This window comes from Stylophora pistillata, chromosome 11 (assembly GCF_964205215.1).
Source record: "Stylophora pistillata chromosome 11, jaStyPist1.2, whole genome shotgun sequence".
Classification (NCBI taxonomy): Eukaryota; Metazoa; Cnidaria; class Anthozoa; order Scleractinia; family Pocilloporidae; genus Stylophora; species Stylophora pistillata.
In genome coordinates, this window is record NC_142529.1 from 6,732,345 (window position 1) to 6,746,175 (window position 13,831).

The following is a 13,831-nucleotide window of genomic DNA, read 5'->3' on the forward strand; positions in this document are numbered from 1 at the left end:
AGACAACTGGTAGAACATTACTAATAAACTCTTGAGTACATAATTGTACTACTTAAGTATATAATTGCTCAAGAACATTAAGAAGTGACCGCTAGAACACCACAGATGCATGAATACTAATTGAGACAGGCCAAAATGCCTCAAGACAACCTCTACAAATGGTCTGAGGAACAAAAGAGGGTGAATACCACAAAATTGCTCATGAATGGTTGAAAACACGTGAATTAATAGGGCTGAAGAAAACAGAAGACAGTACTGCTACACAAGCACCAAAGAAAACTTCAAACCTAACATTACAAATAAACCTACATGTAAGACTGCCTACAACTGTTTGCTGCTACTTTAACTGCTTGGGATCTCAAAGATACATTGAACCATTTTTTTTAACAAAGTTGTAATGTTCTTTTTGACTCTACATTTGAGAGGGTGACTGTTCCTTGAAGAGTCAGTCGATTTGAAGCCACAAACTTTGTTAAACTGTAACGCACTTACTAAATTTTAAAAAATGGCCATGGTGACAAACTTTCAAAATAAATGCTTAAGAGTGTGTCCATGAGAAAACTAGGCAGAACCGGGCATGGGGCTATAAACCTCAAATCACGGATTTGGTTCAAACTTGGTATAAATGCTAAGTGTCGTGAGTTAACAAATGTGTGAAAATAATAGGTCAAAATGTTTAATTCCCTGGGAGATATAAGGTACACTTGGGAAAACCTCCATTTCCTGCATTTTTTTGCATAACTAGACAAATAGCTGCATGAACCCAGGCTTTCTGGATTTCAGGCTTGCTGGAGTTATCTTTAGGGAACTACCATCGTTACTGACGTCAAGCAATTTCGTCATTTCTGGTCATGAATAAGTCTACTTGCATTTATTTTTGTCTTCTGGAGTGTAGTGAATGTCGTTATGGTACTAGACAACAATCAGAATGATATATTACCATATAGGAGAAGGTTCCTACAGATGCCAAAGGTTGAAATTCAATAATTTTTCAATGACTTTGATGGCCAAGTTTTAGAAAATTGAAGGACCACTTTTGAAAAGGTTTGCATAAGCAATTTTAAAATTATTTCACATCATTTCTCAGCTTTTCCATGAAAGTACTGTAATTTTCAACTTGAAAATTGCCAAAGAAAAAGCATTGCAAAAATCAGGCTCTATTCCTCAAATTCAAGCACTTCAAGGCCTTTTTTTCTTTTTAAATTCAAGCATCTTCAACGACTTTCAAGGCTTTTACGAACCTTGGGTAGGTACGTAATGTATTGATCTCCAATATTCATTATCGACACAAGATCATTGACAGAATTGATTCCTCGTTTGTTATTGTAAATCAAAGAGCTTAAACTCATTGATAAATACCGACTTGCTCTATACTTCAATTTAATTATCCTTTGATATAACCTCACAGAACAAGTCAACAAATACTTCTTCTCATGTTGTGGAACTTTATTTAATCTCACCCTCTTCGTATTAATTAAGCTTACAAACATTCTTTGTAACTATTCTAACCTTCACATAGCGACGTAGCCGAGAGGACTTCGGTACGCTTGGATGAATTAACGCTCATAGACAAATTCCTTCAGTTTTCTGCCCTTTCTTCTGAGACTTTTAAGAGTACCTTCTGGTATTCTACTGGGTAATGTTTACATGTAAACATAATATGAGATAGCTTGTTTGATATAGCAGGTTTCGCTTGATATTCCTCGATAGAAGATTCACTCGTTAAGCATCGCTCGTAAATTGATCTCTCGTAAAGTTCGCGGACCGATCCGTTCCCAAAACGCTCCACAAGTTTTTGCGTGGGTCTACCGCGAACGTGTGTGACTTTGTATGTGTATTGGGCGTAATATCCATCGAATTTCTTTCGCGTGCATCAAGCAAGGAACTTTCCAGGAAGACGACCATTGCTTTAAGCCATGCACTCTTGGCTTCATTCTGCGTATGCGCGTACACTTCACGCATGCACTGTAGTTGAACTGCGTTTTGTGACTGAACGCGAAAAAAAAAAAAAAAAAAAACCAAGCCGAAGTTATAACGCGGGTGTTTGCTTCGGAAAGCCCGAGTAATTAATTAGCTAACTATGTATTGCTGCTGTGACAAGCAGAAAATCCCTCCACAAATTCAGTCAGCTGGGTTGTATTCTATAACTATCCTACTTTAAGAAAATTGAATTGTTTTAACTTTTTTATTTCATTTCTTCCCTTACCTCTCGATTTAGTAAAGACAGGAGCCATGGGCTCCTGGTTAAGACGACTTTTTCTGGTTTTGACAAAGTCCAAAAATAAGCGTATTTTAAGGCCCAATATCTCCAGTCACCAACCACTTCTGATCATTATTCCTGTATGGGCAGTGAAAGCCATCAATGGACTTCCAAGATCAGTAATTAAATTTTGGGGCTATTGATTAACCCATGCTGAGGTGAAATTTACATCTACCTCCTGCATTTTAGTCTATCATCAAAATTCCGTAAACCACATCTTTGTTTTATTAACTATAAATAACCTGAAATTTACAAGAAATTTCCCAGAGAGTATCGTTTAAACATGAACGCGAAGAGAATCTTTGAATAGCGCAAGTTGAGCCCTTTTTGCGAACCTTTTTGGCAGCCATATTTGGATTATTCTCGAGGAAACGCAGCAGTTGGTGATGAACATTAAGGGCACATGTAGTCAAACTTTCTGACAAATGAAATATGGGAAGAAACTTGATAGTACATACATGTCTCTGTGGTGCCTTAGTTGCAACTTGTAGCGTGATATCATTTGTTTGGCTGGTTAGATAAGGGGCCATATGTCAACAATGTACCAGATTCGATTTGCTTCGTTGCCTTGTTGAAATATTAAAAGCGGTGAGAGCTCTCGGGAAGATCGATCAAGATCATTGGTCTTTTACGGCGTGATACTTATCGACTTACATGATATGTGTTAGTGGCAAAAAGATAATTTGATTCCCTAAAAGCTGATGTAAATCAAAAGGAGAATCTGCCATCTTTGATCAGATCTTGTTCAGCGGTCAACTTTGACATTTATTTAGAATGTTGTGTTCCTAGTCTACAAGGTTTGAAATGTAACAGATTTTCGGCAACCAAAATGTTTGACTTGTCATTTGTTTAGCTTGAAATAGTTACTGGTTAAGCCAAAAACGAATAAGCCGGTGATACAGTGGTCTCTTCTCAGCACAAGGAAAAAGAAAATGGTTGAAAAGCTGACACGTATATAGAAATCATATGTGTGCACGATCCTTCGCAGGAAAGCACTATTTAAGCAATAGTGAAAATCAGACCTGAGAAAAATTTTTTCAGGTCTGATTTTCACTATTGCTTAAATAGTGCTTTACTGCGAAGGATCGTGCACATATACGTTTCATAACCGCAGTTCATATATATGTATTTCATATATATTTGTTGTTTGATTTATCATCTACGGGTTTATGTCGAATTAATTTGATGGCCTGCTCCCAGTTGGCTTGTTAGCTCAATTGGTAGAGCGCTGCACTGGTATCGCAGAAGTCAGTGGTTCGAATCCCGTACAGGCCTGAATTTTTTTCAGGTCTGATTTTCACTATTGCTTAAATAGTGCTTTACTGCGAAGGATCGTGCACATATACGTTTCATAACCGCAGTTCATATATATGTATTTCATATATATTTCGAATAAGTAAAGATTTGGACTTACTCAATGAGAACCAGTTTAGAATGCTTAAAAAATGCGGCACGAAATGGGATTGTCTTGTTTATGAAATGTTGTACATAAGAACAATAAGGCCCAATTTAAACACCCAGAGCGATTCCATTAGGGCTAAACTTTTTGTTTGACTTTTAACGTTTTGTAATTTATTCACCGCTTCATTATATATATGCTCGATTTTATTATTTTAGTTTACTTGATAATGACGTTCTGGAAACGTCGAAACGTCGTGTCATGCTTTATAATATTTTATCGCAGTTTTTCATTGTCATATATATTTGTTGTTTGATATAGAAATCAATTACATATTTCATCCGAGGTTCTCTACTTACCGTATTTTATCGGCTATAAGCCGAGCCTGGCTAGAAGCCGAGACCCTAAACTTTTAACTCTTAAACTTAATACAATCGTCTTCAAACATAAACACAAAAAACTCAGCTATAAGCCGAGACCTAGTTCTTAAAACGTATAAGAGCTCATGAAAAATTTTAATCACAGTTAGCTTTTAAAATCTGTTCAAATGAAATGAAAGAACGGCTTAATTATCCAACGGTACGGCAACTATCATGAATATTTGACGAAAGCTACGCTTACCTCTCGGGAAACATCTGTATCAATATTGTTACCTACTCAATACAATGGCTAAGAATAACAACAAATCACAGTTAGTAAGCTGAATTTGATGTGATCCGATCAAATGAATAAAATTGAATTCACGGCTTGATCATATGAACATTCCGAGTTCAGAGACCTCTCTTTAACAATCCTGTGTCGATAGTCGTTCATTTTCAATCCTTGTATAGATCTTTAACATGCTACGTTGGTCAACGCCGGCTCGACGTAGAATACGTAGAGAGTAGAGCTTCTAGCAAGCTTTTATATATAGGTAGTTAACATGGCTATTCCACCTAAGGTCGCTATCAATGAATACTCCTAGAATCTTGTAAGTCGATACGCGTTCTATAGTTTATTACCAATGACTAATGGTCTGAGAGTAAAATTAGGATACAACATAAAGTTAATTAACATATCTTTACATTTAGTAGGGTTTAGTCTCATGTTATGGTCCATGGAGAATTCGTGAATGTTAGAAACGATTGTATTGAGCAGACTGATAGAGTTCCTGGGTAGTATTTCTATGGCAAACGTGTCATCCACAAACTTGACTCTCAGGTGCCAATCAGCTAAAAGATTGTTTGTCATTATTGTGAAAAGTATGACTCCTAATTTAGTTTGAAGGCGAAAAAAGTCTGCGATGATCCCGCATTCAAAGCATCTATAGGCTGGTACATAAACTGGAAGCGGCGCCATTCCGTCACTCTCCGAACGAAGACCACCCTCGCCCAGCGTCTGCCAAACGATCTCGAAGAGTAAATAGTAAAATTCCACCGGTTCGTGATCGCAGCTCGTCAGCGCCGTGGATACCCTTTGTCCAGAATTTTCAATATGGATGAGACACCAATGCAGTTCGAGATTCCGTCCAGCCATACTCTGGAATTCATTGGCAGCCGAACAGTTCCTGTGAAATCCTGTGGCGCAGAGAAGAGAAACTTCACAGTCACGTTGGCGGTCGCTGCTGATGGCAAAAGGCTGCCACCTAAAGTTATCTTCAAAGGCGTACGAATCCAGAGAGACCTGGTTGTTCCGGCCTCAGTTCGTGTTTCATTCCACAAAAAGGGATGGATGGATGAAGCTGGTAAGTTAACAGTTTGAATTGTTCATATGCCCTCTTTTTTCTGTGCTCTTTACTCGTGTTTAAAGCCGCAGCTTTATTGAAGTCTTTGATTAAAGTGAGGTCTAATCGATTGTTGTATTCTTTCTTTCGTTATAGGCGTGAAGGAGTGGATTCTTACCTGCATTCCAAGAAATCCCATTGGTGAGCGATCGCTGTTGGTTTGGGACTCCTTTCGCGCTCATCTTACTGAGTCAGTGAAAGAAGCATTGCAGCGGCGAAGTATCGATGTAGCTGTTATTACCGGTGGCCTAACTCCAGTTCTCCAGCCTTAGACAAGTGTGTAAATAAGCCCTTCAAGGAGAATATGAGAAGAAAGTACCTGTCGTGGATGGTAACTGACCCCTTCGAGTCTACTCCTGCTGGGAAAAAGAAGCGCCGTCAAGAAAACTCGTTCTACGTTGGATAAAGCAGTCTTGGAGGGAGATCCCGGAGGAGATGGTGAGGAAATCATTTCTTACTTGCGGCGTCTCCAATGCGCTTGACGGCACCGAGGATGACGCCATCTATGAAGAGGAGCAAGACAATGACGCCGAAGAAGATGAGATCGATGAAGAATTTGATACGGAAAGCGAAGTTGAGCCATAAGCTGACATCCTCGAACGTGCAGTTCACGACAGAAAACAAACGGCTCCTTTAGGAGCCACCACATTAAAAGTTAATGACCAATAACTCTTGCTTTTTTTTCCATGTGTTTTGCTCGGCTTGTATGCGAATATATGCGTATTCATCTTAGTTTTATTAAGTCCATAATTTTTGTTCAGGTTAAACTCTCGGCTATAAGTCGAAACCCCCTCTTCAAGTCAGATTTTAATTTAAAGTTAGGCTAAACATAATAATAATAATAATAATAATAATAATAATAATTAGATGCTTATAGGGCGCATTTCTTATCTCAATGCACCTAACAACAGATTATTAAGACATAGAGAATAAGTAATTAATTAACAGTAATGTTTTTTAAACAAAAATGTCTTAAGCCTAGTTTTGAATGTTTCTACTGTTTCCGCTCTTTTAATATATTCGGGAATTGAGTTCCATAGTTTCGGTGCAGATACTGAAAAAGCTCGTCCACCATAGGAATTGGATTTAATAGGTGGGATGCATAACTGTGAGCGAGTTGATGATCTCAGTGTTCTTGATGGATAGTATTCTTGTATAATAGGTTCTAAATAACTAGTAGATTGCTCATTTAAGATCTTATAAGTTATAAGTAATATCTTAAAATTAACTCTTGCTTCGATTGGCAGCCTATGTAGGTTCTTTAAAATAGGTGTGATATGGTCAGTGTTTCGTGTTCCGGTTATCAAACGAGCAGCGATATTCTGGATCCTCTGTATTTGTCCCTTTGATACTTTGGTATCCCATATAGAATGCTATTACAATAGTCTAGTCTAGAAATTACAAGGGAGTCGACTAGCATCTTCAACGCATCATTGGGAAGGTATCGACGGATACGTCCAATGGATCTTATAGCAAAAATGGCTTTTTTACATGTTTCATTGATATGGTCGTTAAAAGATAGATGTTTATCCATTACAATGCCTAGATTCTTAGATTTTCCTTTGATTCCTATTTGACTATTTGCTAATGTTACGGTCTCCAACAATGACGGTTGCTTCTTGAACCGGGAGGCGAAGTGCAGAATTTCAGTTTTATCTGGATTGCTCTTCAGCATGTTCAGAGTGTACCATGCAAAAACATCATTTACACATGCTTGAAGAATATTTACAGACTCGGCAGAATGCTCAGGATCTTTAATAGTGATGTAGAGTTGGGTATCGTCGGCGTAGAACATACAATTTAAGTCACGAGTAAGTATAACATCTTGAAGAGGTGCCAGGTAGAGAGTAAAGAGTAATGGGCCAAGTATCGATCCCTGAGGTACTCCATATTGTAAGCATCGCGGTGAGGATGTAGAATCACTAATAGTCACTTGCTCAGCTTATAGCTGATAAAATACGGTACCTTTGATGTGCAATCTCTTGCAGCTGTCTACTGTAATATCTGACTTTTCGTCGAGATGTACCTTGGAAATGACTCCATTGCAAAAGTGCGCATTATTAATGAAAGGTGGGGCGAGGAAGGGGAGGGGGTCAACAATCAATTTCGTGGTAAGTATCAGACAGAATGTAATAGCCGCTCTCAAAAGTTACAAATAATAACCGACAGTCCGCTATTGTTAACATCAAAACCCGGAAGGAATGCTCCTTTGTGTATAGACGCTTCTACTTTTCGTAGTGATTCAAGTAGGGCAGAGGCTATGCTTCCCCGAACTCCTTTAAGTCCGAAAATGTTAAAATGCACAATTGGCAAAGCAACTGATAAGAGAAACTGTGTACCAAGGACGTCGGCATGCATTTCAATATTATAGGAGTTTCAGACTCAGCGACAGATGAGTATCTGAGAGCAAGATTTTGCGACACCGACTTTCGCATATTTACAAACATCATAGACATAAAGTGATATGAAAGGCAACTAGCGTCATCTCTTTCACATTTCGCGAATCCTTGTGTTTTCGCAAACGTCCCTGAGGTCGTCAGGGGGGCAAAAATTGAATGTTACTACAAGAAAGATTATGGCGAAAGGTTTCTTGGACGTTCAAGAAAACGATTTTGAAGATACATGATCGCTTCTTTGCCGCCGTTTTTTCAGGAATGGATTTAGCCAATGTTCATACGAGGAAAATGTACGTTTTTGTTTGCGCCCATTTACGAAAAACGCCTCGCATATTTTTAGCTACTCCAACTTTAGATGTTAATATCAAGAAAACCAATCAGAATATCGAAGAAGACTGACATACTTTTGTTGATTGATGCCTTGTGAATACGACTGCCTAGACATTTTGCTTGTGCTGGGGCATCCGATACCCGATCAATTAAATAGAAGAACCCAGGATCGATTCACTTCTTACGAACTCCTGACACTTATCTTAATTACATATCAAATGATTGCAGTCACATCTCGGATAAAATATGTAAGTGATTTCTATATACGTGTCAGGGTTTCAGCCATTTTCTTTCTCCTTGTGCTGAGAGGAGACCAATATATCATCGGCACCAAAGAAAGAACTCGGCCCTCTTGATCTCAAGCTTCGTTGATAACGCATATATCGATGACTAGTCGATGCATTTGTTCACGTTAGCAGCAAACACCCATGGGCCAAAAATAGACACTGAATCGACTAATCAGAGCGCGCCCTTTATGTTGGTTCTGTTAGAAACTACTTGAAAATCCCGATCATATAAGTATGAATGCTACATCCATAGAATCAAAGGTTGAAATTCGTACTGCCGAACAAACCGAGAGAGGACAGAGAGCTAAATATATCATTATTAAAGAATTAACATAAAAAAAACTGACAACCACAGATTTACATGTATTAACGATATGTTTACAAATTACACAAAGACGAGCTTGAATAGTGGGAAACAAAGACATCTTTTGGGATACAATGAAATATATAACGTTCAAATATTTTGTACTGCGGTATTAGATACATATGATGCACGATCCTCGCAGTAGATAGCGCTATTTAAGCAATAGCGAAAATCAGACCTGAAAAAAATCAGGCCTGTACGGGATTCGAACCACTGACCTCTGCGATACTAGTGCAGCGCTCTACCAAATCAGGCCTGTACGAAATTTTTTTTTCAGGTCTGATTTTCGCTGTTGCTTAAATAGCGCTATGTACTGCGAGGATCGTGCATCAGATGTATCTAATAGCGCAGTACAAAATATATGAACTTCATATATTTCATTGTATCTCATTTATCACTTTCACGGGTTTATTATGAATCAACTTCACGGCCTGCTCCCAGTTGGCTTGTTAGCTCAATTGGTAGAGCGCTGCACTAGTATCGCAGAGGTCAGTGGTTCGATTCCCGTACAGGTCTGATATTTTTTAGGTCTGATTTTCGCTATTGCTTGAATAGCGCTATCTACTGCGATGATCGTGCATCATATGTAAAGACATCTTTTGTTAGATGAACTTTCTATTCAAATGGCAGAACAATCGTGATCATATACCATGACATACTCAATCTAAACATGGCGCAATTAAATCTCGAGCTACTTTGTTTCCGGGCAGCTTTTCTCGCTGTACTTCTTCCTCTGACCTCAGGTGAGCACCGTATCTTTTGAAATCTACCCGTAACTTATCTTTACCATTTTAATGACTAAATGAAGCGGAATTGGTTCGATATATCTTTCATCTTTGAGTTCTAAAGCCTAAGACTTCCGCACCCCATCGCAACTTAATCGCCAATGCAGACAGCATCAACAACGTTTTCTTTCACTTTAATTATCAAATTGAGCGAAATTGGTTGTCACTTTTGGGTCCTGAAGCCTAAACGCCTGTTATTCAAACGAGGTCTAACCCATACCGCGGTTTTACCTAAGCAATGGGCTTCACGTACTCTCTGTTAAAGAGTTGACGCAGTGACGAGATAAATGTCCTTCGACTGTTAGTTTTCGGCCCTCTTGTCACTGTTCACGAAATATAAATGTTCAGATAAAAGGTTCGGCTTAAATGAAGATAATGGTGAACTCGGTTTTGTTAAACAACGGCTAAACTTTGTTTAAATAATCAGTCTTAAGACTTCCGCACACCAACGTAACTTAATCGCCAATGCAGACAGCATCAACACCAAAAAGATAGGAGAGCTGTTCCTGTTTTCGCATATTTTTCGTGAAAATATCACTTCACAACGAACCGGAAAGTTAAAAACCTTTATGCTTTTGTAACTTTCCCAGTGAGTAAGCAAAGAGAAATTTACAAAAGTCAGTTTAAACTTTAAATTGTTCAGCAAGCAGACAGAGAGTCTGAAGTGCCTATATTTCTGTACAGCTATCAGGTGGTAGCATTTGCTTCAATTTCAAGTTAAAGGACTCTTGCAAATTATTCTACCGGTTCTATTTACTCACTAATTTTAGCTATACAATTTAGTGCAAAGATTCCCATTTAATCCGGCACTATTCTGAAACAAAGTTGGTTGCAAAGATGTTCTGTTGTTTTTCATCACAGAGTTTTATGCATAATGAGGTAAGGATTAAGTATTATGAATTATGCCATTTCCAGCATAAATCAGTTGGTAGATGTAACCAGCTCTTCTCCATATCTGTTGTTACTCATGTTTTCAAAATGTCGAATAAGTACCGCGGCAGTTCTTTTCGATTTTTGAAAATTCGAGCGCATGAAAACGATAAAGGCCGCCGACTACCAATCAGAGAGAGTTGACTCAATTTGCTACAAACAGCGGAAGTTCTAGAAGAACAGCTGAAGTACAATTTTAAACAACATATGAGATTATGCGGGAAGGAACGAGGTAAGCAAAAAAGGATACATTCAAGCTCACATCTAATATAAAGAGTGTAAAAAACTCGCTTTGGAAAACTGGCATTGACATGATGACTTTTGAAACGAAATTTTCCTTAGAGAACTTTTGTAAACAGGTAGTTTTCACCTCAGTTAACAGCTGATAACTCTAGAGGACACAACTGAAGAACAATCAAAATTTTCCGTGTCGTGTGTAAAGCTTAAATCGCTAAGTGGAAAGCACAATCCGTAGATCTGTTATGAATCCTTAGCATAGCACCAAAACTATTTAGAGTAGTCTCAACATTTAACAAAAAGTTTAAATTTTGTCACAGTTGCCTGGTAGTTCTCATCAATAGATTTACTCGCCAGCAAACAACCAAGTCTATATCAGTTTCACTTTGTCGTATTGGCCGAGCTATAGAGGTTTTAATTTGAGGGTTTTTTTAACGGCCTCACTCTCGGTTATTTTGTAGTTGACGGCATTCACGATCGTTCAAATTGTTGCTTTTACATCCAAAGCATCAAAGGGTGAAATTTAAACTGAAGAACAAACATGCACACTTGTGTAACAGCTATAAATTCGGTAAAGAAAAAAATGAAACATGTTTTAGAAATTAACGTTACCTGCTTGAAAACTCCAAATTTACATGTAATGACGGTACGCTACAAATTATGCAAAAACGAGCTTGAATAGCGAGGAAACAAAGACATCTTTTGTCGGATGAGCTTTCTGTTACAAATGGCCGGTCATGCAAAACAATCGTGCGGTCTTCCGTGACAGTTTCGGTCGAAACATGTCGCGGTTTAATCTCAAGCTATGTTTCCGCAAAGCTTTCCTCGCAGTACTTCTACCTCTGGCTACAGGTGAGCACCATATCATTTGAAATCTAATCGTAAGGTTTATCTTTATTCTAATTTACTACATCTAGCGGAATTAGTTGGACATGTCTTCCAGTTTTGAGTGCTGAAGCCTAAGAGTTACGCGCACATCACAAGTTAATCGCCAGTGCAGACAGCATCGGTGCCAAAAAGATAGAAGAGCTGATTTGAGTTTCGCATTTTCTTAATAATAAGACTATCTTACAACAAACGGGACAGTTAAACACCTTCATACTTTTGTGACTAGCTCAGTTAGGAACATGAACGAAAAAGTTACGCAAGTCAATTTAAACTTCGAACTATTCTGTCAGCAAACAGAGAAAGAGTTTGAATTCATTATGTTTCAGTGAAGTTGTCGGGTGGTAACATTTGCATCCATTCAGGTTAAAGTTCCCTTCGATATCATTCTACCTGTGCTATTTATTCTAAAAATGCTTACATTAATCCAGTATTTCACTAAGACAGAGCTAGGGTCAAAGATACGTTCGATCACTTTTTGCCATAGTTCTTTTTTGTTGTTTTTTTGTTTTTTGTCACGAAGGAACTGTAAGCTTAATGAGGTGTGGGGATTAATTATTATTTATCATTCTACTACTATGTCATTTTATTAAATTAGGTCATGACAACGTGCAAAATATGCCACGGTGATACAATGTGAAACAGGAAAAAGATAAGCAGCAACAACATGGCCGCACTGAACGATTCAGCCTTTTTTTCGTTTTATTTTTAGGCTTGGCTTGTAAACAAATGATATTTCAAGCGCGTAAGATTTTGTGTGCGTATTGCCTCCTATAGAAGGCTGACCAACACTATACGTTATTAGTATATACTAAATGGTGGACAGAGCTGAAGGCAGTCACTGATTGGATACTCAAACTCCGACTATCCTTTGCTATTCACCTCCAGGCGACTTGACCCAAAAATATTGTCATCGTTGCAGTATAAATGAGTTAATGTACTTTTTTGTCCACCACTAGCCACTACCACTTGGGTAAATAGTTGTTAACTATCTGTGACACGGACCTTTGTCTCTAAGGTAATTTATAGAGAGATTTAAGGCATCCACGTGCCTCTGACATCTAACCAATTATCCCTGTTACAATAATTGTTATGAATATGTTGTAACGAAATGTCACGTAAATTTTTGTTTTTTTAGGAGCCTGTGTTGATTTAGATCTTGGAGTGGGAAGTGGGACAATTCCAGATAGTGACATAACTGCTTCTTCGAACCAAAGTATCAACACACCGGCCAAGAATGGTCGACTGAACTACACATCAGGATCGTCATGGTGTGCAGGAACAAGTGATCTTAACCCATATCTACAAATTGATCTACATACACCTCATATCATCTGTGCTGTGTCCACTCAAGGGAATTCTCAAGCAGATCAGTGGGTGAAGAGCTATAGACTACAAATATCCACAAATGGGACAACTTGGACAGACTTCAAGGAGGATGGACAAGTAAAGGTATATACGAAATGTAGTATGAGACTTAACTGCTCAAAAAAACTTCAGTGTACAGTTACGACTATAACATGGGCTATAAGGTCTGGCATTGTAGAATATCCCACAGAGATGGAAGTCCTCAAGAAGAATTTTTGGTCTTATTAATAATCATTATGGCTACTTGGTCTAGTTGAAAAGTTAGTTATTGATGTGTTTTTTTCAAGTTTCTGAGGGGAAATGAGGACCGGAACTCAGAAGTGAAGCATGTTGTTTATGGAGTGTTAACAAGATATCTGCGATTCCTGCCACAAAAACACCAGGGTGGGGTGTGTATGAGAACAGAAGTGTTTGGAGTGGAACAAAACCCAAGTGAGTTTGAAACTCATTTTTGCATGGTTACCATTGTCGTATTGCTTTAGTTTTATGTTGTAGGTAATTTAAGATACTCTTTTAATCTTTAAACGGGTTTTTGAAACCCACTAGCTGTTTTTCTTTCATGATAGATGCTTGTGTTTTAGATTAGTGGATAAAATTGCACAAACTACTGTTTCTGCATTCATCAAAGACACCAAGCCACCCAGGATAACCTGTTATTCTCATGCTCAGTGTTAATTAGTAAATATCAATCGATTTACACATGAAACAAAACTCACATCAAAGGATAAAGGCTGATAGTTTCGAAAGAAACTGTTTGGGGCTGCGTCGGTGGGAGTAACAAAATAATTTGGATATATCAAAAAAGTTGAAATGGTAAATTGGCCACCG

At 38.2% G+C, this 13,831-nt stretch overlaps 2 protein-coding genes across 2 annotated transcripts in view; one reads left to right on the forward strand and one right to left on the reverse strand.

The window, feature by feature from the left end:
* LOC111347091 (uncharacterized) overlaps positions 1–13,831 on the reverse strand; it is a 325,446-nt gene that overhangs the window by 201,351 nt on the left and 110,264 nt on the right. The gene's annotated exons all lie outside the window — the stretch shown is intronic.
* The window catches only part of LOC111319259 (receptor-type tyrosine-protein phosphatase F), a 94,785-nt gene continuing 90,413 nt past the window's right edge, over positions 9,460–13,831 (forward strand). Inside the window, exons 1-3 of the mRNA XM_088737356.1 lie at positions 9,460–9,541; positions 12,774–13,087; positions 13,291–13,435. Of these exons, the coding sequence (XP_088593482.1) occupies positions 9,469–9,541; positions 12,774–13,087; positions 13,291–13,435 (532 nt within the window). The 5' untranslated portion in view covers positions 9,460–9,468. The remainder of the gene's footprint in view (positions 9,542–12,773; positions 13,088–13,290; positions 13,436–13,831) is intronic.